Genomic DNA, 27,283 nt, shown 5'->3' with positions numbered 1-27,283 from the left:
GCAACACCTCTGTATGTGATCCAGTGTTTCCGCTACTAAAGCTTGCAAGTATTTGGAGTAACTGGACCCAGGTCAACAACCCTTCCTCCTTACATTTGCAGACACTCCCAATCCAACTGGAGCAGACCTTTCATGCTCTATCTATTAGTACTTAAAGATTAGTGATGCTAAGTACGAACAAAATCATGATGTATCTTATAAAAGTGTAGCAAAATGCCACCATGAGCCTCTTTTCCTGGGGAACACTAATATTTTTAAGCTATGATGTGTTCTTAATCATTGAGCCACTTAAGTGGAAAGAGAAACTTCAAGGAAGTTAAGCCAACATAGATGAGCAGGATTTTGTTTAATGAAAACAGACTGGTAGCTGTACTGGCTTTCAAAATCTGTAGCCAGAAAAACTCAACTTTTAGATGGTTGCATCCCTTATGATCTAACAGTATCATGACCAAGCGCTTTATTGCACTGAGGTCTTAAGATATTTTTAAGATTTCACTAACAAATGGCCCTCTTCTCAAGACACCTTTTAAGTCTTCTACGCTTTGTGCAGGTATGAAGGCAGATGGGTATGCTCTTACAGTTTTGATCAGATGGTTCAGCTCTTGTCATCACAGTCTAGGATGATGGGATGTAGTTACACAGGACAAATAAGTTGACACATGCTGGATCACAGCATATGTCAAGAGTGAGCATTATAACCGCATTCCATTGACCTGCATATCCCGATGTTGTGGTCTAGAGGACATCCTCCATAAAGCCTTGAGCTCTCCAGGTTTTGTTACTCCTCAGACTCATGAGCTTTTTCAACGGTGATGTCTGCTAGACTAGTCTCTCCTTCAAGGGCCTTGTCATCCTGAGGGGATGGTGCAGGCACCTCCTTCTTGGGGACCATCTCCTCAGTTCTGTCTCCCACGCATTTTAGTTCCTCTTCTTTATTGTCTCCTGGTTCAGAGGCCAACTGCTCTTCACTTGTTAAAGCAGATTCAGCTGCACGTGTTGCCTCTAGAGGAGAAACACACGGCGTGAGAAATACATATATTGCAATGTGCAGCAAATAAATAAATAAATGCTCCCACAAGCAACACCGACTCCTTCATCCCAGAAACTAATGCTAGTATTAGAAGCTATTTTGTAGTAACTAATCAAACCAGGAATAGAAGTTAAAATGGCTCAGAGAACAAAATTAACCAAACTGTGATTCCATGGGCGGCTTCAGATAGCAGCTACTTGTTATAGAGCACAGGCAAACTCAACTGTTCCAAAACAGTACGTTGGGTTTAGAGGGCGGGTGGCTGCTAATCCATGAGAAGAGGGAGTGCATGTGATGTGCATTTCTATGGCTGCAATCCTAACTCAATTTAGTAGGGAGAAATCCCCACGTAACTCTGTAGGACAGGGTCAGCAACCTTTTTTGGAGGGTGCCAGTTCACCGCCCCCAGACCTTGTAGTGGAGGGGGCTTCTCTCTGTCCCCCTCTCTCTCCCCTCCCCCTGCCTACCTATGCTGCTGCCATCGGCTCCTGTGCCTGCCCTTGCAAGCGGCAGAGGCTGGCGGCGGCGGAGGGACGAGTGGCCCGAAAGGGCTGGCTGGCTCCGGAGAGGTGCTGCCCAAAGTGGCGCTCAGCCAGCTCCCTTCCTCCACTATGCAGGGCGAGAATGGCGGGGAGAAGCCAGGAGGAGGGAGGGAGGAGGTGCCCTGTGAGAGGGAGGGGGGAAATGGCACCAAAAAAATGGCGCCCCTGAAAAAATAAACGGGGGGGGGGGGGAATAACAGAATCACCAATCCACGGAACATCCGCAGACCGGATACTGAGGGCAATTGGGCCAGATCTGGCCCGTAGTTTGTCAACCCCTGATGTAGGATGTACTTCTATACAGATGTTATTGGGGGTTCCTTACTGACAGTGCAATCCTAACAGATCTAGGGGAAGAGGAATGAACCTCATTTATCCTTAACCAAAGCCAACACGGCCAATGCTTTGTTTTTGTTTAGAAAATTCATAACCTGCTTGACAAACGAAATAATCTGTTAAGTGTTGCAAGCCCAACATCTGGATTGCCACTGTTCCCCCCCACCCGTTGTTTAAGAAAACACTGAGTAGTCAGATGTTGCATGATTACTAGCATTGCTTTGAAAACCTCTCTGCTCTAATCTGGCCACAAACATGAAAGCTGTTGCAATGACAATGGTGTGTGCCAACCTCTCTTTTGCTTTGCTTCTTGCTGTTTCTTTGCTTTGGCAGCTTCCAACTCCTGCTTCTCGTGGGCTTCCTTTAATGTCTTGCACACTTTCTTGTGTGTGAACCAGTGCATTTTCTGGCAGTTTTGGTCACAGTAGATCACCTGCGAATGAAACAAGCCATGCATTCGAATCAGCCAGGCTGTATAAGGCACCCATTCATTTCTATATGGAAAACTGGAAATCTAAACCTTGCAACAGCTGGCTTATTTTAACAACAACAAATAGTTTGTTTCTGTTGACGTGTGAAACCAGGAACAGCTATTTCCTCACTTTCACTTTAGGAGATCCAAGATCTAGCACCTGTAACATCTATGCTGCTCCTATAAAGGAACAGTCTCCGGATACAGGAACAGTTGAAATCTCTTGCTGGAATCTCAGTCAGTAGTATTTACCTGCAGGTTCTTACCATTTTGCATACGGAACATCTTTTGGCTGCACCTTTCCCCCCACATGTTGTACAAAACTCAGCATCCACAAAGCCCACTTGGCCAGTAACTGCTTGTGTCAGTACAGAGAAAGCTGTAGGATCAGAGCCCTGGGGGGAAAGGATAAAGACTGTTCAAGTCATTGCAAACATACACCCCCCCAGCCAATGAGAAGCCTGCAGCTACAGCACTAATGCAGATATAGAAAAAAATCTGCATATTTTCAATGTACACTTTAGTACTTATGCACTGCTCTTAAATGCAAGACCTTAGCCTGGCATATGGAGGGAAGCAGGGAAATTATTTTTCCACTCTCCCAAGATTTAACTTTGCTGACCGTTCCAACGTAAGGTGGTGACATCATTGAGATTATTTGCAAAATGGGAATGAAAATCAATTCAGGGATGCATAAGCTTTGGCTTGTTGCCACTTATGTCTGAGTTTCCTGGCATGCGTAGTGTTTTGAGAAGGGAAGAAGGAAGAGGGGATTCCTATTACGCTAGACTTTAGAGTAGACAAAGGCACATTGTTTCTTATGCTGCTTCTGTGGCCTCTGAAGCTCAGTGTGGCAGAAGAAGTAAATTCCCCCATACCCCGGTCAGGGTTTTGGAAAAGGAAAGATTATGTTTCTGCCTATATCCTCAGCTGCACATGACACCCCCTCCTTTCCTCTCCTATAAAGCTAAGAAGGAACTCTAGCTCCTGGATTGGGGAATTCATAGACACTATCAGAATATAAAGGAAACTCATTAAAAAAAGACCTTCCACCCTCTGTATGAAATACAGTTCTTCAGAATAACTGAAAATATCAAGTGTACCCATTAAGCTGCATCTTGGGGGTTTCAAATGTTCTGCCAAAGAAAGAGAAGCTATTAAACTAGAGACACTCACAATTTCAACTGGGGCAATGCTTCTCACAAGCTGCTGGAGCAAGGTTGCTTCACAGTAAGGAAATTTTCGAATGCATTCTCGGATGAGCTTCTCTTGAAATACTGGAAAACCATCTGCATCTCTGCCTTTTAACAGGCTGGAGAGATTAAAGCAAAAGATGAATTAAAAAACTCATGGCAATCCTATTGGACAATCACTTAGCTTTATTTGTAGTTGTCGTGCTTGCCTTACGGTGCAATCAACACAAGATAATACCACCAAGGCAACTCTCTGTAAACAAACAATAAACATCCAAAAAAATGGCAAAAGTAGTTTCTTTCCCAAATACGTTTTATCTTAAACAATAGCAAACACAGTAAATAAATCAGTGTAATATATCAGTGGTTCAGTGCTCATTTCTTCTTTTTCCAAAATAGATTTTATCTTGAACAATTGCAAATGCAGCAATAAAGAGTCCACTTGTCATATAACAGTGGTTCAGTGCTCAAACCACTGGTGTTGATAGTGTTGATTGCAGTGGTCATTGTACCACCCCCCTGTTCATTGTTTTATTGTTATTTACAGCACCGTACACAGGCCAAGATTTTAATATTCAAACTACATACCCACAGCTTAACAGAGAAAGATGCTAATGCACGAGCTTTCTGTGTGCCACACTTAAAATACGTATCTATATCATTCATCTCTGAGATTTCACAATAACATTTCTGCAGCTAAAGATACTCTTGCCCTACAACAAATGATGAGGGCAACTAAAACATAGACCTGATTCATGCAACATGGTAAGCTAAACTATGGGCTATTGGGAACATAGGAACATGATTGGCGTAACTGGGCATGAGCATAAATCACCCCATGGGTGAGGTAATCGCAGGTGCAAGGCAGCCAAGCCAGCTGCTATGGTAACTCCCCAGTGCCTCAACCATATCTGTGATTAATGCATGTCAGCTCAGCAGTGTGTCAGTATGTTGGTATTACTTATCCAGTGTCATGTCTTGAATTGCTGGTTTATTTGGAGCAACAGAGATACTTTTTCCTTGCATGTACCAGCGTCTGCAAAAGCCTACTGCTGTTTATATCTATGCCCAGAACTGTTTTACTAAGCCTTATCTTCTGCAACAATAAACTAACTGGATCTTAAGCTCCTACCATGTAATGACTGGTACTGAGAACAACTTCCACTGCAGGGTATCTCACCTAAGATTCCCAACAGACATGTGGGTACCTTGAGAGGACACTGTCGCCACTTTACTCCTCCCAAGTCCTTTTTGCTCCCACAACATTGCACGGATCTAAACCAAGCTCTGGCTTAGCGTATCGTCCAGACCCGAGCTCATGGTTACACTGTGTCCTCACTAACCACAAGCTATAGCCAAAGCTTGCTTGGCTTGTTGTGCCATGTGAACAAGGTCATAGCACCTTTTACTTAATTATCTTGTCCATCAGTGTGAATTACTGCAATAATTTTTTTTTAAAAATGAATTACTGCTGTTACAGCAGAACAGCCTAAAAAGAATCAGCAGCATCCTCAGATCTTTAAACACGTTAGCAGATTAAAAGGCTGCAGCAAATATTCAAAAATAATCTTGGTCTAGCATAAAAGAGACACAGAAGAGCCTTGGGAAAGAGGATCAAGAAGAGAGGCTAGGATGAAGGAAATGATGAGCAGAATACCTTCCTCATGGGTAGGATATATATATATATATATATATGAATGAAGGGGGTTGTGTGTGCATCTCAAAAGATGCATTTTTTTGTCTCTTTCCTCAAACTAACGGCTTAACCTGTAGATAACTATGGAGAATATTCATCTAGCTGTAGATAGCATGGGGATTTGAAGGAAACTGAGCAGCAAACCATTCATTTTACCATTCAAGGTAAGCAGTTTGTCTTTACTTGGATAGAAATGAACACAAATACTTTTCTGGGTGCATTAAATGTCATTCATGGTGGGGATCATACCTTTTGATTAATCCATCCAATTTATCCTCTCGCTCCTTAAGGAAGAGGATGCATTTCTGGAAAATACAGCTAATGTAGTGCATTTTTATTGCTAGTACTTCATTCATCTCTCTCTGCTTCATACACTTCTCGCAAATCAGATCCAGCACTCTGTAGCATTTCTGCATTGCTTCAACTTCTGCTAGGAGAGGGTTTTCTTTCACTAGCAACACGATCTATAGGAAAAGATTAACAAGAGTTATCTTTCCTGGATAGATGATTTAAAACAGAATCAATAGGTGATTTCTAAGTGCTCACATTAACAGGACTTCATGCTCTTTTATCTTCTTAAATAAGCTATATTGCCTAAGAAACTTGCCAGGCAATAGGTGGATCACATTTGGAATATGACTGACCCATTTTAGTGTCCACAATGCACGCAATACTGATTACAGGAAGTGATAGTTATACAAAATGAATGCATCTTTGATCAAGCAACTGAACATCATAATCCTCTCTATTTCCAAGGTTCAGGGTGTTAAGTGACATTGCTTATGTAGCCAAAATGCCTATGTACAAGAGGGAAGTATCAGCAGACTTGTGGGGAACCCCCAAGTTTCGCAGAAGTACAAAAAATCCCCTAAGCCACAAAACCCACAGGAACCCACAAAACAACCCAACAAGGACCAAGCAAGCCAAGTGGGCCTTGGAATGCCAACAACTGTTACAGACAGGGAATGGAATGGAGCAATTCACACAGCAATTTTTTGTTTGCAGGTCTCACTTGTGGCTTCTAGCTACAAGCGTCAGGGCCCTTTCTGAAACTACAGGGTTTCACAGAAACTGATAAGAGAGATGAGTGTCACACAAGCAGATTTCAGCTCTTATTTTCCTTGCAAGTCCTTATGAGATGCTGTCTTGCTTCTGCTAAATCACTGGTCTTTAACTGGTGTGTTGAGACACACTACTAGGTTGTGAGCTAATCTAGGGTGGGCCATTAACAGCAGCATTACCATTGTACAAATATATGATTAAGAAATGGGCTCCCGGATGTCTGTTTGGGTTAAAAGTGGGTCCTGGATCTCAAAAAGTTGAACACTACTATGCTAGTCTTAAGGTGTATATCCTTCAGTACAATGGGGTACAATGATCATCAGTGGGCTAATCTTTGAGCGTTTCATGTTGGGGACTATTTTAAATAAATATCTATTTTACAATAAATATCTATCCATTTGAGAATGAGGTACTATAGCCCCTATGAGCAGGCCAGGACTATGGAATATGAAGAACAAGCTGAGAATCATAAATTAGTTGCTGGCCAAATTTTGCCACCCAACTCCATAGGCCAAATATTTTTTTCTTAGAAGGCCGACCTGAGCAAGTTTGTAAGTTATTTGACAAGTATGCCTGAAGGATAAGCCAAAATATGAACACTCTACCTTAACAGGATGCAAATTGGTAGTTGTAATGATCTTATGCAGAGGTCCAGCTAACTTGACTGGCAGTTTGGGTTCTTTGTCAAGTCCTTGTGGTTTTGTATAGTAATCTAACCTTTCTCGAGGAAAGAAGTTGTTGATAACAGTGACACAGTCATGTTGACCTAAAAAGAGAAGGGTGCATGTTTTATGAAGATGAAGAACAATTATTTCACACATGAAGCACAAATCACAGAGGTTGTTCACCATTTAGAGGAAGTACTAATAAACCACTGAAGAACTAAATGGATGTACCTTCACAAAGAGGCAATTTTTCAAGGCTCAATGCTTATATGTAATATGAAGTTTACAGAACTAAACTAACTCACCTATTCAGAGAACTTAGGATCTGATGAGCAAAGCAGCTTTTAAGACACATTATGAAACAGTTCTAAAGTTATTCCCACTTTTATAAGTTTGTTTTAGTTCACTGCACAAACTAAATCTAAAAATGGTGCTGCTAACCAGTCAAAAATTAAATTCTTTTGGAAGATATGACATTACATTACATTTCAAAACAGCTCATATGAGATTGCATGATTGATGCTGGCTCACCTTTCAGCCAGCGGTAGAATGCTTAGTGATTACGCCTCGTTAATAGGTGTGTGCTTTTTTAATTTTAGAAACAATGACTGCAAAGTTTCCAATGCAGACTGGCAATTACAGTGACTGAATCTCTGACTAAGTACAGTACTGACTGTTCAGATGTAGGGGATGTGATATGTGGGTGTAATTTTCCTCAAGTTGTAAGCAGATTCCTGCAATAAAGTGGTAGGTCTTTTGACTAGATGCACTAGCCTCCTTGTCTCACAATCCTCTTTGTGTCTGGTTTTTTGTGTGTGTAATCATCAAAAGACTTGACTTTAGAACACTTTTAAAAAAAACTATCGGGTGAACGGTCTCTCCTCACCAGTCCTTCCAACCCCTTCGCCAGGAAAAACAAACAAAAATATATTTTTCTTCTTCATAGTCTATCTTTAAAAGGAAATACAGCTCAAAGAGCACCACCATTTATTTATGTAAATATATATTTATATACAGTTGTCAGCTCTACTCTTATCTAGCAAACTCCTCCCTGCTGCTAGTTAAAATCTTCCTTCTCAAAGAAAGGGGGAAGTGAGCAAGGGGAATGACAGAAGCTGGCCACAAATGGAGCTAAACCCATTTTTGAGCTGGATTCAGATTTTTACCGAAAATCAGGTTGAGTTCGAAATAGAGCAGATTTCTTTACAGATTACGAATTCAACATCCCCCCCTTCTGCTTCCAACTAATGTTACAGAGCAATTCGAGAAAAGGAGCAACCACCCAATGAATATATTTTTAAAAATTCTTCCCCTTGAGTTAGTTAAGAAACTGGTACTGAACATCCCCTTGCCAATGAACATTAAATCAAATCAATTTCCATCTTCTCAGAGCCTTAATGCAGGGGTGGAGAACCTGCAGCATTCCACTTGTTGTGGGGCTGTATCTTCCATCTGCCCCAGGCAGCACAGCCAATAGTCAGGGATTATGGAGTCAAAGTCTAGCAACAGTTGGAAGGTCACAAGTTTCCCGCCCTGGACTTCATGAAGGGTAATTCAACATGGCCGCTCCATTTACCCACAAAGGCAGCCATCTGTGCTGCTGTCCTTCCCACTGAGTTCACGGCATCTGTGTCTGCTCCAGCCTCCAACATCATCCACGTAATTTCCTTGTTACCTAAACACAGAAGAGAACAGCTTTCATTTAAATTTTTCATAATGTAGAAAAGTTTCAGCCACATAAGTTTTTTTTGGTGGGTCGCCTCCCTACAAGACATTAAAACATTTCATTCCTCGTAAATCTGCAGCTTAAGGAGGCTGCTGCTGCTGCTACTAAACATTTAGAAAATGGGGAGCTGCTTTATACCGAGTCAGGCAAGTGCTTCATCTGGCTGAGATGAATACTGTCTACACTGACTGGCAGCAGCTCTTCCAAGTTTTCAGACGCAGGTCTTTCTCAGCCCTATCTGGAGACACTACGGATTGAGCCTGTGTCTTTCTGCAAGCGAAGGAGGTGCTTTTCCACAGAGCTACAGTCCTTACTCATACCCAGTAACTGGAAATGGAGATGCCCATTTGCTTTCTCTAGGTTTCACCCCGCCCTCTGTCTTGCCAGTATGAATAGATTCTGCACCAAGGCCTGACGGCTCCACCAGCCTTCCCCAGCGGCATCACTTTCTTCTGTCATCTAATCCATTTTTGGAAATTGCTAATTTTTTTGCAGCAAGGAATTCCATGGCTTAGCTTTCTGTGAGCTAAGTTCAGACATGTGCTCTGAAAGTATTATGACACGGCCTCCTGATTTTAGGCAGAATTTTCTAACCCAGAGGCTCTAGGTGAAGAGCACATTATTTTATATTTCCCCTTTCCACCCAATGATGTCTCTCAAACTTTTTTTTTTTTACACACATATCCTGTAATTTCTTTTACCGTATTCCGCACCCCAAGAGAAAACCGCCAGTTTCTTTCCTCCTCTCCTCCATGATCCTTTCACATTCACTTCTTCCTTCCATAACAACTTTCCTCTCTTATCTCCTTCCTTCCTTTCTCCCCTCCCCTCATGTTATTTTAATAATTCCTATTGACATTTCCTCTCACGTTCTTATTCCTTCAGCGCTTTCATCGGCTCTTTCCCCTCAGAGGAGGGAGGCCTCTTACACCCACAATCTGATATATGCATTCACAGATATTGTTTACTATTCATGCATCTACCTTTTGCTAGAGAGAGAGAGAGAGAGATTTAACAGACCCTGAAATCCAAACCATATTTTTGGGGGGGAAATGTTATTCCATTTGGAGCAACATCTGGACGGCTGATGTTTAATTTTATTTATTGCTTTAAAAACCCTGACAATTGCTATGCACACACAATATAAATACTGTACTCTGCTATACCTACAACACCTTAAATGGCTCAAGGACTGCCTCTCCCCATATGAACTGACCTGGACCCTGCAATCATCATCTGAGGCTCTTCTTCAAGTGCCTCCTCCATGAGAGGTCCAGAGGGTGAAATAGATATCCAAGAGCAAAACTGGGTCTTCAGAGTTGTCTGATTAGCTATTAATTCTATCCCAATTTTCCAGCAGAAGGCTGCTATCAGTGGCTTACAATAAAAACAGTATTTGGTTAAGAAAAGAATAGCAATCTTGCCTATAAAGTAGAGGTAGACCTTACCTCTAACACACCATCCTTTAACAAAAGATAAAAATTCTGCCTACGCAAAGACACGAAGGATTCCTTATCTGTACCAAGAAGCAGGTGTAATTAACTGAACGGGGGGAACCTCATAGGTACCTGAGAGCCCAGCAAACATCAGAGCCGTATATCCGTGTTCATGTTCGTTGCAGTTAACATCAGCCCCATGCCGCAACAACAGTTTGCAGACCTCAACTTTCCCTTTGTATGCAGCATGCATCAGAGGAGTCATGCCATGCTAAGGAAAGAAGAAATAAATGCAGGCGCTTTAAATATATCTGTTCGTTCTTCTCCAGTAGTATTTGAATACAAGCAAGCTACGCTTCTAAAATGAAAAGAAAGCACTCCAAATATAGCCTTTTTGATGTTCAGTTTGCTACATTTGAATACTATTTAACTATATTCTTTCAACAAAATCCAGCTTTTAGAAAACCAACTACCCTTCCACCCCAATTTAGCAGGGGATACCTTTGTACACATGGGACATGGGTGGCGCTGTGGTCTAAAAACCACAGAGCCTAGGGCTTGCCGATCAGAAGGTCAGCGGTTCAAATCCCCGTGATGGGGTGAGCTCCCGTTGCTCAGTCCCTGCTCCTGCCAACCTAGCAATTCGAAAGCACATCAAAGTGCAAGTAGATAAATAGGTACCGCTCCGGCAGGAAGGTAAACGGCGTTTCCATGCGCTGCTGTGGTTTGCCAGAAGTGGCTTAGTCATGCTGGCCACATGACCCGGAAGCTGTACGCCAGCTCCCTCTGCCAATAAAGCGAGATGAACGCTGCAACCCCAGAATTGTCCACAACTGGACCTAATGGTCAGGGTTCCCTTTACCTTTTTACACATTCAGCTTCAATGTAAGCTACTAATGAGAGGGAAACTTCAGCTATGATTGCATGCCTTATGTGTGGGCAACTGCAAGTCTTCCCCACCCCCCACAGCTATCAGTACTTATAAAAATTATACTAATGACTATATTTATGAAAAGCTTTTCAGTTTATGCTTTTGGAGTAGCTAGTATGCCTTGGTATATCAGCGTATAAGAGCAATTATGTTGCAAAGCATCAATAATATTTTTTTCTTTAGATTTTTCAAAGGGTGGAGGTTAGAATGAACACTGAAGTGTTTAAGTTTTTAATTCCTAGGGAACTATTCTAATAATAAACTGAAGTATTAATGAAAGTATTAGTAAGATTTGTTGTTGGTTTTTTTAAAGTGCACATCAGTTGCTTTCACACAATTAACAACATGTCTAATTTGGTAGGAAACCACACAATTCTCTTTGCAGGTCTCCCTGCTTGCAGCTGTTAATCTCCTCAGAGTTTGCAGTATGGCAATTTATATAATAGGCAAGTTTTATATTTGGGAAGCCATGTGGGAGAGATGGATCATTACCAGCTTTGGGTAGTTTCTTTAGCTGCAGGCACTGGTGAAAAACCTGTCATTTTAAGCAGCAGTTCACATACACTCTCTGTTATGAATCATACATTTGCTAAGCCAGAAATGCACAATGGCATTTAGGACCTCTGCTACCATTGTTTCTCATTTCCAGCAGCTCCCTTTGCTTTGTGTTCTTTTCTAAAGAGATTAAAATGCTTATATTCAGCACGCGAGTCTTCCGCATGCTGAAAATATATTTCAAGTAGTGGGGTGAAATTTTGCGCCTTAAGGAGCAGTGAGGTAGGTATTTGTACAGGTCACCTGTACAGGCAGCCAACTCTAGAGTGCCTTAAATCTGCTCCTTATGGATTGATAATGAGGATTTTTTTTTTTTAAAGACCACCACCTGGCCTCAGAGCTATATAGGAGAGCCAACTCACACATTATACAGCAGTTCTGGAAGACATTTCAAAAATAATCTCAGAAGTGGAGAAAAAAGCCAAGTAACTGGAAGATGGAATACGATGCTATACAAACAACACGTAGACAATCAATATGAAGAAACCACAAATTGAGTGCCTCATGTTATGTAAATATAGTGAGCTGGATTCAGATGAACAGGAATAAAACCGTCGCTGTCAGCAGACTTGCTATAAAAAGTCACACGGAAGAGGGAACAAGCTTGTTTTCTCCTGCTACAGAGGGCAGAATTCGAACCAATGGCTTCAAGTTATAAGAAAGGAGATTCCAAATAAATATCGGGGGGGGGGGGAATCTTTCTGACCGTAAGAGCTGTTTGACAGTGGAACAGGCTCCCTGAGTTGTGGACTCTCCTTCCTCAGAGGTTTTAAAGCAGAGGTTGGATGGCTGTTTGTCATGGATGCTTTAGCTGAGATTCCTGCATTGCAGGGGGTTGGACTAGATGACCCTTGGGGGTCCCTTTCAACTCTATAGTTCTATGAAAACGACATGACACAAAAGAGGAAAAGGGGATAAAGAAGATGAGAACAAGCCAACTTGGTCAACAGTTCTTAATGTGTCATAGTAGTAGTAATAGTAGTTCTTATAAAGATCACCTAGAATGGAAACAGTTCAGAGAGAACCAAATGGTCTCTCAGCAGAGCTGATGGGAGTGGCCTCCTTCCCATCCCTCCCCCTGCTGGACCCTGATGGAATGGCTCCTGCCCAGTGGTGGTTGATGGAGGAAGGGGCCTGATAAATGGGGTTTACAAGATCCCATTGAAAACAGTGGGACAAGTTAGTCACAAATCCCATCGATTTATATGGAAACAACTAAATGAATCCGGATCCATTCAACATCTCTATTCATTCACTGCAGTTATTTAATAGTTGCTTTTTGGGGGCCAAGCCTTCACAAAGCAACATATAAGGGGGTGGGGGCGGGGGTAGGATGACAACAGAACTGCAGGGAAAGTATGAAGCATTGAGTGACTGCAAGCAAATAGATGCAAGGCATATAATGAGATCACCAAAATTATCTTAAGGCAAGGCAATAAATAGAAAAAAATGTAAGTTTTAAAAGCCTTCCTTGAATAATGCTCTCCCCCACGCATTAAAAAGCAGCTCTTATTTTTTCTCATTTATGTCTTTAGAAACGTGGTCCTTTTTTGTATAAAAATGATACATCTGAAGGACATTCAATACCGAGTCCAGAATGGATCCACATGCCCCGCCCCATGACAAAGTTACAAGGGTCAAATGCAGCAACTGTGCCCAACTCCCGACAGGGCAACATTTCCCATTGCATATTAAACAGACCAGCAGCTTTGTAGAGTATTTCCTTCTAAACTAGAGAAAGGATATTTTACAAGGGACTCACTGTGGAACCTGTCTGGTTATGAAACGGAATACAGCAGTACCTTGGTTTAAGAGCAGCTTAGTTTATGAACAACTTGGATTAAGAACGCTGCAAACCCGGAAGTAGGTGTTTTGGTTTGTGAACTTTGCCTTGAAGCAGAACATGTTTCGCTTCCTGTTGAGTGTGTTCCATTTGTAAATTGAGTCCCCCGCTGCTATGGGAAAGCATGCCTTGGTTTAAGAATGCTTTGGTTTAAGAACGGATTAAGTTCGTAAACCAAGGTACCACTGTACTTTCCCCCCAGGTACTGCATTAAGTGTTGATAAAGCAGGTTTTCTGGATGGTATGGGAAATACTTTCCTAGGAAAATCCTACAGCTCTTGCCAAGATGAACAATTTCACAAAAAATAAAATAAAATAAAATATCTACAGGGACAACAGTCAAAATCCAGCATGATACGAGGCAGGCTTAACCCACTGACTCAGCAATGGATTCTGGCCAGTTTGTGAGAAGTTAGTTGCCAAAGCACAAAACGTGTTATGGTACATATTCCCATGAGGAAGCTGATCTAAAAATACACTGTACGCTTTTTCCCATAGTAACACTTTTGAGAGACTCACCTTTGACCCCCCCTGCAATAAAAGTCAAACAGAAATAGCCAATTGCAACTACATTTTTTAAAACAACCCGCTGTGTTTGTGAAATATTCAGTTATGTAATATGTTGCTTTCACTCTTCAATCAATCATAAGGCCTTGGGAAAGTTGAGGTTTCAAATATGTAATCTCAGAAGATGATAAATAAATCTGACATTAACAAAAGTTCAGGTCGCTTTTCCATCAGAAATAGAGGATTTCTTATTTTTAAGAAAGCATTAGCTTAACGGTACTTTGAAAAATCAAAGAGAATATTTCGGGTCCAAAAAAACCCAGCATATTATACCTCTGTTCAGGCATGTTACACTAGTTCATTTTTAGCAGGGAATACTGCTTGACCGTAATCATTTTCCAATATACTCAATTGATACTTTCTGATTCCAGTAAGTTAAACAGGTTTCCTTGATAAGTATTATTTTGCTTACAGAAATCTGCCAGCCTTTGAATTCCCAACGTTTCTTTAATTTGACTCTACCCAATCTAGACACATATTTTGAGTCAAGTCTTTTACCTCATCCAAACAATTCACACGAACATTCTTGCTGCCAAGCAGTTGTGCAGCTTCTTCGGGGCTTCCTAAGGGAGAGGAAGAGTTTGTGAAGTCTACCGTTAAACAGAAAATCAATACAGTGAATCTATTAATTAGTTACATTTGTATCCTATGCTTCCTCCAGTGAGGCCATGGTGACGTTTCCTCCCCTTACTCCCTTGTGAGACAGGCTAGGCTGAGGAATCATGACTGACTCAAGCCCATCCAGTAAATCTCAGGGCTGAATGAGGATTTCAGCCTGAACTCACTCCGAATCATAGAATCATAAAATTCTGCCACGTTCTGGCAAACATTCGCCCTACCACACATATTGTAACAACATTGTATGGCTTACTGCCCCCAAATCGACACTTTTGTCACAATTGTTTTCAGAATGGGGGTTATTGTTTTTGTTTGTTGCCACGTTATGATTTTTTGTGTGTTTTTATATTGTAAACTGCCCTGTGATCCTCAGATGAAGTGCGGTGTGGAAATTTAGCGAACAAATAACAAGTTCAAAAACTAACATTTATTCTATTCACATGCAATGCTAAAGTATGGCTTAGTGCAGATGTAGGCAAACTTGGACCCTCCAGGTGTTTTGGGACTACAGCTCCCATGATCCCTAGCTAACAGGAGCAGTGGTCAGTGATGATGGGAATTGTAGCCCCAAAACATCTGGAGGGCAGAGTTTGCCTATGCCTAGCTTAGTGTAAATGTGTGGGTTCTTGGAGAGGTTATTAGGGTGTGATGTTTTTGTTTGTTTACTATGTTAGGCATTTATGTGTTTACAGTAAACCGCCCTGTGAGCCTCAGATGAAGGGTGGAATGGAAATTAATAATAATAAAGGTGGTGGTGCTACTTTGCTTGTCCTCTTGTCCTGCTGCTGCAGTGATTTAGTTTAGCATGCCATCCAACCATGGGTTTGTCCCACTCCATACAAACCATGAGCTGTGAAACCAAAAACAAAACGTGGTTGCAGCTAGTAAGAGTGCAATGGCCGAAATCTCTGCTCTGGGAACCCTCTTTTCCGTGCTGAGCCACAGTTTGACTAGCGCTATGTGTAAAGAATCTCAGTAGCTACTTCCGTACGCAGAAAATAACACATTAACATTGTTCCCCTGCTAGTGATTCCCAGCAGCTGACATTTAGAAGCACTGCAAAAAGGCAAGGCATTATTTCCATGAATAGATAGAGCACCATGACCGAATAAAGTAGCATTCAGCTAAATCTAGCACATGCAGTTTTGTGTGCATCGTGTGGCTACCTCCATCCCCAAATACCAGCAACTTGCAGCTGGCATGAATGGTGGCTCTCACCAAGTTAGTGATGATAATGGACACTGAAGTCACGTGATCTTCACAATACAAAGATCACATCCAAAGGAAACAACCACCTGCCAACAACTTGGGAAGTTTTGGCGCCAACACCACACCCATTAGTAAACAAAATAACCAACTCTGAAATAAGGGGGAAATCTGAAAGGCATATTTCCTCCATCCGCCAGTTAACACTCTTTTACAGAAGAAGCATGTACTCCAGCAAAGGAAGGGAAATAACTTTCCATGTCCTCCTGCTGCTGCTGCAACAAAAGTGCTGCTTAGGAGCAGCCGCTGACAAGGTGTGCTAGACCTCTGGAATCGTATGACGGAAGTGTTGATTTTTACACTGGTCACTGCAGCCTGCCTTACTTACTCCTCTCTGCACTCCACAGTGAGACTTTCCTTGAATGCAACTATTGAGTACACACCATGAATTTAAAGCACTCCCCTCCAAGTTATAATCCCCAACACCCATATACTCCAGTTCACAAGATTATTGGGGTGTGTGTGCTAGAAATGTGTGGTATGTAGGTAGCGCTCATTCAAATATTTACTCAGACATGAGACTCACTGGATGACCTTGACCCAGTCCATAGGAGCCAACTCTTAAGGGCCAAAGTCCCTTTGCCCCTCCCCAATAAAATATTTGAGGAGGCTGCCCCCCCAATGGGCATTGCCATTCAAATGTTGTGTGCATGCCATGTTTTGTGATTCATCATGTGGGGCTTACCTGGACCCTCCAATATTTTACTCAGCCCAGTCCATCTCCCTTAAAGGTTGGTTGTGAAAATAATGTTGAATCATATGAACTCCTCGGAAGAAGGGGTAAATGGGATAAAAAGAAACACAGTCCCTTGTCTCATTACTGCAGGCCAGTTTAGGGAAGTTTTTAATGTTTGATCTTTTATCGTGTTTTTAATGTTCTGTCGGGAGCCGCCCAGAGTGGCTGGGGAAACCCAGCCAGATAGGCGGGGTATAAATAAATTTTATATATAATTTCCCATTTAATATTATACAACATTAGCATCATCATTATCCACTATACCGCCCTGGCTCTTAGAGCCTATCGACTTCCTTCTCTCCCACCTCCTGGCTTTCAAAATTAACCTTGATATCAGTGCCATTTATATGTTTTCCAATTCTAATTACACTCATTACAGAATGACTCAAAAATTTAAATAAATATAGAAAGATAGAAAATTTCTCATTACAAGTCTTCGGAAGAGATTATTATTATTATTGCTTATTTTGCATGAAAATATGCACGACCTGATAAAAAGCAGCCGTCGTGCAACAGTCACAGGGAGCAGCGGCCAGTCAAAGCACACGAGAGAAGGCAAGGAAGCAAAAACCTAGGGAAAAAGCCCCCCTCCAGAAGCAACCGCATTAGCGCGGGCCGGACGCGCAAGGCCCCATCGCATAGAATCAGAGCGGCGGGCAAAAGGCAGCCGACACGCGTCACTCCGCCTCTCGGCTTGGCCTGCAGCCAGACTTCCCTTGCCCGCCTTACCTTTCCCAATCACTCCCAGCAACTCCTTTTCCTCCTCGCTCAAGTCCCCTCTCTTCAAAGACGCCATAGCTTTGCTGGCTGCTTTATTTCTTCCTCTCTCTCTCAGCCACACGCAAGCACCTTCGCCGCCCTCCTCCTCCTCCTGAGGAGAAAAATGAGAGCAGCCCCCAACGCTCTGCCAGAGCAGAAGGAATCTCGGCGCGCTCCCCCCACGCCCCCCGCCGCCCTTCGGCCAGCGGATATCCCCCTCTACGCCCGCGCCAGGATCCCCGCCGCTCGCGACATTGTAACTTCCTCTCCCGGAGCTGCCGTGAGAAAAAGAGGGGGGGAGGAGGTTAAACCACTCGCTCAAAAGACAGGGGGGTGTATAGAATAAGTAAACAAAGCGACGCTCGCTCCCCAGTTAGCATCTCAGCCTGGAAGGGGGGCGGAGGAGTCGGCTTGGACGCTGCCTAAAGAGGAACGCGTGTAGACAAGAGAGTGCCCAACTGGACATGCACAATTTCCTTAATTTTTATATTTCCCCCCCTCACTGGTAAAATGGTGCGGCCGGGCGGGGAAGGAGGCGGGGCCTGAGCCGGCGCTCTGCGTGTGTGTGTGTGTGTTTGCGCGTTAATGTGCCCGTCCTTCACTTCTCCATTGTCTGTGGCTGCTGCATCTGGCGGAGGTGCTGCTGCTGTTGTCTCTTTGCTTCTTCTCCTTAGACAAGAGCCACTTCCCCCGGAGAGGTAAAAGCTTGGCATTGTGGGGAGAGGGGCAGGCGCCGAGGTTGGGGTGGGAAAGAGGGTGCGGGTCCAGGAGGAAGGAAGACAATAGCTGGGGAGTGTCCGCGAAATGCACAAAAGAGGCAGAAACGCGCCTGCACGACCCTCTCCTGCAAAAGGCAGGGGGACAGAGGGGCACCGCTGCTCAATTGCCTGCTGACGCCGCGGCCGCCGGAAAAGCAGGGAGTTCAGCAGGCTGGGAGGGTCCGCTTTCCTCTTTACGCGGTGAACTTCGAGGTTGCGTGTCTTCCTTTAGCAAGGTGACACGAGACAACTCGGGCATCGGTGTTGCGGGGGGGGGGCAGCTGTCATTTATATGGGGCAGGGTGAGAAAAACAACAAGCCGGGGTGAATTGAGCGCCTCTAGGAGAGGGGGATGCTGGAGGGATAGCTCAGTCCGTGGAGCACGAGACCCTTCAACTCAGGGTTCTGGGTTCGAGTCCCACGCTGGGCAAAAGATTCCTGCATTGCGCGCGGGGGCGGCGGTTGGACTAGATGACCCTTGTGGTCCCTATGATTCTATCATTCTGGCAGTGAACTGCTTTCTGGTTGCTTCGGCCGGTGCTCGGCAGTGGCTGCTGCATGCGAAGAAACGTGTTGTGTATGTATGTGAGAGGGTTCAGACGTATCGCCTTCTCCTTGCCTGCATCCTTGGCGGGAGTCCGTTCTGCTGGGTGCAAACAGGCGGCAGAAGGAAGGAGTTGCCTTTGGTCCCTTGTAGAGCCTTTCTGGCTTTTGGTGAGGTGGGGGGGGGGCGGCGGCAACAGACCCACTGGGCGCTGGCTGCGGTGGGGAGGACGCGGTGGTTGCTTCGCTCCGGAGCCGTGCAACAAATCTGTGTGTGCAAGGAGGAGGGGACGGTGCTGCCTTGTGCGCAGTTTTATTACCGAGGCGCCATTGGAACTCTTAACCTGCGTGGTGCCACCAGCCCGCCTGGCTTCATGTGGGGAGCCATCCCATTGTCAGGTTGAGGCTGCAATCCCGTACCCATTCTCCGGGGAGTAAGCTCCATGAAACTGAATGGGACTTGCTTTTGGTGCATAGGATGGCGCTGGAAACGTTTCCCTTAAAAAAAAAAAAGATTCTTATGAAATCTGGACAGCGATGTCTTAATTTTCAGGCTTTTAAAACGAAGGTGTGCTTCAAAAGTTGGCTGAGATTCATTATTTAGTCATCCTAGCGGTTACAGGTGTTTTGTAAGCCTCTTAGAGGAAGAAAAAGTCTAGACATCGCTCAGCTGTTTACTTTCTGTTTACGCATTAAATTGGAGATCTGAGTTCTTTGAGTTCAGATTTTCTTCTTCCACTTTAAAAAAGGGGGGAGGGGAGGGAGTTGCGTAAAAGGGGGAAAGATCATTTCAAATATGTAATTGTTTTATATCCTCTGGATACAAGTCACCAGTATTGCTTAGACCCTTAGATTGGGTAGTTTTGCAGCCTGAATGAATTACAGTGAATTTATAAGTTAAGAGCCTTTTGCTGCTCTTTTTTCAGTTGAGGATTAAGGGAATTTCTACTTGGCATGCTTGAGTTGTAAATTAATACACCTCCTGAATAATTCTATTTTTGGTAGGCAAAGTGATTTAAATAACGTTTAGATCTTGAACTAGAGAAAATCTTGTGTTAAATGCAGTCTGATCCTAAACATGCTTACTGAGCAAGTAGTCCAGTTGTGCTCCATGGGGACTTAGCCCCTGCTAAGAGTTCTTCAATTGGAATAATCTGTGTACTTTCTCAGAGGCCAGAAGGGGAGGAACAATGGTGTTTCCCCTCTTCTTTCAATGCTTTACAGGTAGGGTGTGATGTCAAGCAGTGTTTGTGATTTCTGAGCATGGAACCAGAAAGTGCAGGTAGTCTACTGTACACATGCAGCAGAATAGGATGATGGGCCATAGAAGTGAATACAGGAGGTGCTCTTTTTGAACGATTCCAGTGTAAAACCTCCCTGGCAGTAAAACACACACCCCTCTTAAAAACAAAACAAAAACCCCATAATGCAGCAGACTGGAAAGTTTTAATTCGGCCCCTTCCTACTCTGTTAAATTTCCACTAGTAGGGAATTTTGTATGTATATGGTGTTGTTAAAAATGTGGGTTGTAAAATAGAATGACCCATTCTGTCATCATATTTTCAGGTACTCAGGACCATATATTTTTTATTTCCCACTCCCTTAGATATGCTGTGCTTTAAGGTAAAGGTAAAGGACCCCTGGACAGTTAAGTCCAGTCAAAGGAGACTATGGGGTTGTGATCTTGCTTTCAGGCTGACAGACAGCTTTCCGGGTCATGTGGCCAGCATGACTAAATCGCTTCTGGCGCAACAGAAACCAGAGCACACGGAAACACCGTTTACCTTCACGCCGCAGCAGTACCTCTTTATCTACTTGCACTGGTGTACTTTTGAACTGGTTTAGACCACAGCACCACCCGCGTCCCTGCTGTGCTTTAAAGACTCTTTGATGTAGTATGTCATGCCAACTTTGTGCAAAATGTTTAGTTTTCCAGTCCTTTAACTGGCTTGTGCAGGATGCAGCTGTTGAAGTGCGTGTAAGTTTGCATGTCTTCCTTCTGTTTATACACAAGATAGAGATGTTAATTTATTATATAAAATTCATAAAGGACTTTTTTTTAAGAGGAAGAACAATATAGTAAAGTACTGCGGCTTGACATTTTTGTAGTAACTCAGTGCCAAAGTTGGTAAAAAGTTTTGTGTAAAAAAAAAAAAGTTTCAGATTCCATGGCGTGATTAATTAGAATAGCTAATAACCCCTCTTTATGGTTTTCTGGTTTCTGCAAATTCACCTACAATTTACAAACATTATTTCCTTGGGGAAATGACCCTCTGGGATGCTTTGTAAAAAAGCAAAATGTCATCACTATGTTCACAATAAAACCTAACTTAGGCAACTGTAGTTTGACTGGAAAATAATTGAAACAGTAGGTCAGGTGTATTATAACTAATTAGAACTTTTGTTTTGATTATTGCTCGACCGTTAAAGAGAGAGGTCTCCTCTTCCACTTGCAGATGGTTGCTAAATGCATTTCATATGCCTTGATTCCATTATGCATATGGCACACACTGGCAATACTTGTAATTAGATGTGCTCCTTCATGTTGACATTTGAGCATCAACCCAGTCGTGGTTAATGGTTCACTATGAATCTCCACTAAAGAGTGAAAGCAACAGTTCACAACCCTTGGCTTTATGTTTATGTCTGCACAAGGATCCTGGTTTGTCTCACTCTAGCCAAACCACAATTGGTAAGCTAAGAATAAACAGTGGCTTCAGATAATGACTTGTTTGGTGTGAAGCAAACTATGATCCCTGGTTTGGATAGAACACTTAGCCACGGATTGTGGCCTGTCACTTCTGCCCCCCCCCCCCCTAGCAGGGAGGAGTGATCTGCACATCTGTGGAAAACTCTTAGCTTGACTGGGATATGTGAATGCAGCCAATAATGGATATTAAAAGCCATTCAAAGCTGTGGGCATCTCTCTTGCTTGTGCATATTGTTTGCTGTGGTTTAAGGTAGCAAAATCTTTTAGACTGGCAAAATAATAGATTTTGTAGTTATTATATGCATGTACCAATTCTTTTTCTTAAAAAAAATAATTTTGTGATTTTCATTTATATACATTTCACTAGTAGTTTAACAGTAAATCAAACATTTCAAAACGACTTATTTCCTCTTTCTGAAGTTCATTAATTTTTTTATCCTCATTCCCTGCATATTCCAAGTTATATTAAATCATTCTTTTATTTGTCTATGTTCATGTATCTATATTTTAAAAACTGTGGGTTATTACAATAGTCCTGTCAATGTTTTTATCTGTTTGTAAATATTCAATATACCATTTCCATTCCTTTTATAAAAAGTTTGTTATCCTGATTTCTTATTCTTCTTGTAAGTCTCGCCATTTCTGCATAGTCCATAAGTTTTTGTATCCATTATTCTTTTGTTGGGATTCCTTCATCTTTCCATTTCTGGGTGCATGTAGCATTTCTGAATCACTTTATTTTTTTGGTGCTTTATGGTTTTTGTCTCATTTTGTTAATGAACAAGTAATTACAGTGTATGTTAAGCAGTGCAGGGAAGATTGCTAGTCTATGGACTGGTCTAAAGTGTTTGATTTAGAACAGGCAACTAAAGTTGTAAAGCAATAGCTCCCCGCCCCCATTGTATCCTGAGAATGTTTTCCATCACCCTACCTCCTCCCCTTGTGTTAGGTATATATGTACTCGCCCTCCCCTTGCAGAAAAATAAATAAATCAATGTCTATGGTTGCAGCCTTTTTCCTGTTGTGTGACTCTCTGATTTGACATTGCTTCAATTCTTCCTGTGGTTTCTTCTGAAAATGCAAAAACAAGCATGTGCCACTGAATATTTAAGGATAAGATTGTAGGTTTCTATTTACGTTAAGCTGTCTTTTTTTCAGCAATATCAACATGACCTGTGTAGGATGTTAATTCAGTATGTAAGAAGAAAAATATGTACATTAGTGCCTACCACATTTATTTTTCTGCTTTGTGCCTGTAAAGAGAGATGGGGAAACTATTTATATCTTTGATCGCTTTAAAAAAATATGAACACTTGATTCCATGTTTATTAGAGGGGTTTGAAAGAATAAACACTGTACAGGTTGAGAGATTCTTGTGCAGCCCAAGGAAAGCTAATTGGTCACTGAAGAGGTGTTCTAGTCTGAACCTTGTTTCTTTTCCAAAATCACACTCATCTCCCGCAAATCAGTAACAGGTGACTAGGTTGTATGCAACTAAATTTACTCAAGAGTAGATCCAATGAAATTCATGGACCCAAGTTAGTCATGCCCATTAATTTCAATTGGTCTACTCTGAGTGTAACTGGGACTGGATAGAATCTAGTGTTTCTAGTCTCTTCTATATTTTGCCATAATGTTAAAAATGTTTTTAATGGAACATCCAAACCATGGCAATTGAAGTATATTCCCGGGCATTCCTGGCCTAAGGCACTTCATCAGGTTTCTATAGACTCACAGAATTGTAGAGTTTGAAGCGGTCAAGAGATTAAGAACCTCATGCTCTATTGACTGAGCTATCTCGTGCCAGGGTATTGTAATTCTTTAGGCAAAGGTCATCCCTCATCAAAAAAAGGAGTCTGTTGGTATAGAAAGTCTTCTGTCCACCCTCAGATTCCTTTCAAAATTGTACATACACTTTAGGTAACTAATGCACACATAAACACCCCCATGTAGGAAATATGTCAATTGTAAGGTGACTGCAATGCTTTACGCTTCTTGGACTTCTTGGACATTCTCTATCATAATATGGCCACTAGATTAGGTAAAGGGACCCCTGACCATTAGGTCCAGTCACGGACGACTCTGGGGTTGGGGCGCTCATCTCGCTTTACTGGCCGAGGGAGCCGGCGTACAGCTTCCGGGTCATGTGGCCAGCATGACTAAGCCGCTTTTGGCAAACCAGAGCAGCGCACGAAAACGCCGTTTGCCTTCCTGCCGGAGCGGTACCTATTTATCTACTTGCACTTTGATGTGCTTTCGAACTGCTAGGTTGGCAGGAGCAGGGACCGAGCAACAGGAGCTCACCCCATCGCGGGGATTCGAACCGCTGACCTTCTGAACCCACAGCGCCAAGGGGGTTAGATAAATTCATGGATAATAAGTCTGTCAGTGGCTACTAGCCATGATGATTTATGTTTTACATTCAGTACTGCAGGCAGTATTCCTCTAAATACCAGTTTCTGGAAATCATATGTAGGAAAATTACTGTAGCCCTTGTGTTCTGCTTGTTGGCTTCCCATGTGAATTTTGTTATGAGGACAAAATTCTGAATTAGACACACCCTTGGCCTGATCTAACTGGTACCTTCTTAGGTCCTAACATTTGTCAGCTGGTTCAGTCTGCCCTTAGTTGCTCTTCTGCTAAGCAACTTGGGACACATTTTCCTGTTCAGAATTGTGCAACATATAGCATAATGATAAGATATTGCTGAGGAATAGTAGACATGGTGGGGAAGAACATGAAATGTGACATTTTGGAGAAGGGCAGGGAGAACACGTCAAAGGATCCCTAATTGAAGATGTGGCAAAGGAGCTGTTTTTTTTTTTTTTTAAAGCAACCAATCTACAATTTTTTAAGGCCTGGTGCTGATATGCAGGGCGGGGTATGTTTTTACTACATTTCAGCAAACCTTAAATCTCAAAAAAAACAAAAACAAAACAAAACCCAACCCAGAGGCTTCAAACAGCATGAATACAGAATGAATTCTCAGTTTTCTGTGTAGCCAGAAGTTAAACATGTCTGATCCTAATAAGAGCATTATGCTGTCAACTTAGCCCATGAATAGGTTTATTGAAATACTTTCATTTTAAACTTGGAAGTAACATGCACATTATTTCTGTATATTTATTAAGTCTTTTATTGCCAATAATTTTATTGTCACCAATTTCCTTTTAAATTCAATTGTGTGAGTGTAATTGCTGTTCCTGCGGGGGGGGGGGTTGTTTTGTTTTGTGTGTGTCTTGTCTTGCTATGAGCTCAAAGCTGAAATAAACTGATTTGATTTTCATTTTTTAAAAATCCAAGGTTGAGCATGATAAAATAACCTCAAGAAGCCAAAGGCACGGCAAAGGAGAACAATAAATATATCCACATTGCTTGCAGAATTGTAAACCTCTCTCTCTCTCTTTTTAAATTACAAAAATATAATACAAAAAACAAAACAAAACAAAAAATGGAAAAATTACATACGGCATATTAAACAGTTTTTCCAAAACTTATAACACACTCAATGTTAGAAATGACTTCCAATTAATCTCACCGTATTTTACACATTAAACCTTTTGTATCGCACAGTTACAGATTTCTTGGTTATTTTCTATTTATCTCTTTCATTTTTTTAAAAAAAATTATTTTATACCCAGTTCAGTCTAGTTCTGACATTAGAATTGTAAACCTCTCTCAGTTGGTGACATTTCTTCCTCCCAGGCCACACCCCTCACCATGAACTTCTTAAGTGTTTTTGGCTCCATTCCGTTTTTTAAGTGCATTTGGAATTTGTCCTTGCTGCGGTAATAAATACTGATTTCTTGAATGGAGGGATGTATGGGTTTGTGTGGCTGGAATGTAGCCGTATTGGACTGCCAGAGTCACATCCCTTGCTTCTTCCACTTATGCCACTGCCCAAACTCACTTTCGTCTTCAACAACACTGGCACGTGGCCTCAGGTTGAGAAGCATGCCCTACTCCCAGTCTACACTGACGGGCTCTCAGGGTTTCAGAGAAAAATGTTTCCCAATCTTCCCTGGAGATGCTAGGAACTGAACCCATGTGCTGTATCACTGAGCTATGGCCCTTCCCTTAATGCTTTCTACTACCCTGCAGTGCACACACACACACACACACACACACACGCAACATTTGCTGATCCACTTGCAAAATTCCAGGTTGTCAAGTTCCTGAGCCAGCTGAATTCTTCCATTATTTCCCCTCACTCCCTGTCGTTTCTGTTTCTTTGGAGTTCCTGGGAGATTGAGCATCAGTTTGTCAGCAACGCTCACAAAATAGCTTGCTTATTAGCAAAGTGTATTGAGTTGGAGTGGCATCAATAAATGCCCGAAGAACAGCAGGCTGACATATCTGCAAAAGGCGGGTTTCTCCGGGCCTTTAATTATCCACTGTTTTTTGACTATGTGTTTTAGGGGTAACCATGTCAATGAAATTACCGAGTGCACTCAACATGCCTCACTTCACAGATACTCCATTTGTGGCACGTCTACCCTTTCTTTAAAATGGTGGGAAAAAATGAGGTTATAGCTATATGGCGGAGTAAGAAGCTTCAGGAATGAGTGAGAGCATTTTTTGTGCTCTCTAGGCAACGATCTGCTGGGAACTTCTCTTGAGCAGGCCCCGTGAAACATAAATACAGTGGTACCTCAGGTTACGTACTTAATTCGCTCTGGAGGTCTGTTCTTAACCTGAAACTGTTCTTAACCTGAAGCACCACTTTAGCTAATGGGACCTCCCGCTACCGCTGCGCCACCAGAGCACGATTTCAGTTCTTATCCTGAAGCAAAGTTCTTAACCTGAAGCGTTATTTCTGGGTTAGCGGAGTCTGTAACCTGAAGCATATGTAACCTGAGGTACCACTGTAAATTGCACACACGAGAAAATTGTGGGGTTGGCTTCTTCTTCTTCTGAGTCCAAAACCAGGTAACTGACAAGCTTCATGAGAGGAAGGCCCAGACTCTGAGTTTTCTTTCTTCCTTTCAAAGAACATTATGAAGCAAAATGCTGGCACCATTCAAAGCAATTACGTACTTTGTGAATCCCCCTCCATTTTGGAGAAGATCCAAGACCAGCTTCAGAATAGCTCCAATGTCCCTTCCCCAAACAATGAAGAAGGGACTTTTTAGTTTATTTTGAAGCTGTTTTGGGGTCTTCCTTGGTTCATTTGTCACCCTAGAATTTTCTCTCTAGACATGGAGAATGGGGAAGGGACTGCTTGGCTTCGTTTTGAAGCTGTGTTTTCATCTTTCCTGACAGAGAAGTGATGGTCTCCCAGAGAAAATAAGTTAGGAAATCTGGGATTTTACTGTAGGTGTGACCTGGGCAGCAACTTGTCCACCAAAAAAGCCAAAGGTGGTCGCAGTGGCAGGCGTTCATATTTTATCATGTGTTTAATTTTGTGGTTGGAGGCGGGAGTGTGACATGTTCAGAAAGTTATGGCAGAAAGATAAACACAGAGTGTGGAAATATACCATATAGATTCAGGCTTCATTGTTTGAAAGGATTGCTAGGGGCGAGCTTTATTTTGGGTGTTGTTTTAAAGAACTGGCACATTCAGAAGGAAGGATAGGCTAGAACGGGGTTTGGGGAACCTTTTCCAACCACAGTGCCACATTCCACCCAAGGCAGCTTTCTGGGGGCCACATTCTGCTAACAGTGGGGCATAGGCAATAGCGGGCAGTAGATCTGCAACTTGCTTTTGCACATAGGCTACATTTTGGTCAGAACATTCTACACACAGATTCCCCTACCCATTGAGGCATGTGAAGAGACTTTATCACTGTTCAAGGATGTGTTCCAGTAAGGCAGAGGCACTTTGGGTTGTGAAGCAGAG

At 42.5% G+C, this 27,283-nt stretch overlaps 2 protein-coding genes across 3 annotated transcripts in view; one reads left to right on the top strand and one right to left on the bottom strand.

The window, feature by feature from the left end:
- Positions 1 to 327: 327 nt before the first annotated feature.
- Positions 328 to 17,502, bottom strand: ANKMY2 (ankyrin repeat and MYND domain containing 2). The gene is made up of 10 exons (XM_033165549.1): positions 17,404 to 17,502; positions 14,553 to 14,617; positions 10,291 to 10,429; positions 8,573 to 8,671; positions 6,937 to 7,097; positions 5,519 to 5,733; positions 3,557 to 3,692; positions 2,647 to 2,775; positions 2,200 to 2,341; positions 328 to 1,002 (listed from the first exon to the last, which is right to left on the bottom strand). The coding sequence occupies exons 1-10, from the start codon at positions 17,468 to 17,470 to the stop codon at positions 779 to 781; spliced, it is 1,377 nt and encodes a 458-aa protein (XP_033021440.1). The 5' UTR covers positions 17,471 to 17,502; the 3' UTR covers positions 328 to 778.
- A 496-nt stretch (positions 17,503 to 17,998) lies between these two features.
- BZW2 (basic leucine zipper and W2 domains 2) overlaps positions 17,999 to 27,283 on the top strand; it is a 43,787-nt gene continuing 34,502 nt past the window's right edge. Inside the window, exon 1 of one of the 2 annotated variants that reach the window (XM_033165253.1) lies at positions 17,999 to 18,131. In XM_033165253.1, the coding sequence (XP_033021144.1) occupies positions 18,019 to 18,131 (113 nt within the window). In that variant the 5' untranslated portion in view covers positions 17,999 to 18,018. Of the gene's footprint in view, positions 18,132 to 18,405; positions 18,428 to 27,283 lie in introns of those variants that run through there. The other variant, XM_033165255.1, reaches the window with a different exon arrangement.

This window comes from Lacerta agilis, chromosome 12, assembly GCF_009819535.1.
Source record: "Lacerta agilis isolate rLacAgi1 chromosome 12, rLacAgi1.pri, whole genome shotgun sequence".
In the NCBI taxonomy this organism is placed as follows: Eukaryota; Metazoa; Chordata; class Lepidosauria; order Squamata; family Lacertidae; genus Lacerta; species Lacerta agilis.
The sequence above is the reverse complement of the archived record's forward strand: the minus strand, read 5'-3'. Positions and strand labels throughout refer to the sequence as shown.

Bases quoted from the DNA above. Each gene is read 5' to 3' on its own strand.
- ANKMY2 (XM_033165549.1), bottom strand. From the start codon at position 17,470: ATGGCGTCTTTGAAGAGAGGGGACTTGAGCGAGGAGGAAAAGGAGTTG. The intron at 10,430-14,552 runs GTAAAAGACTTG...TTCTTTCCTTAG, and splicing joins GTGTGAATTGTTTGGATGAG to CATGGCATGACTCCTCTGAT. The intron at 8,672-10,290 runs GTACCTATGAGG...TTCTGTGTTTAG, and splicing joins GATGTTTGCTGGGCTCTCAG to GTAACAAGGAAATTACGTGG.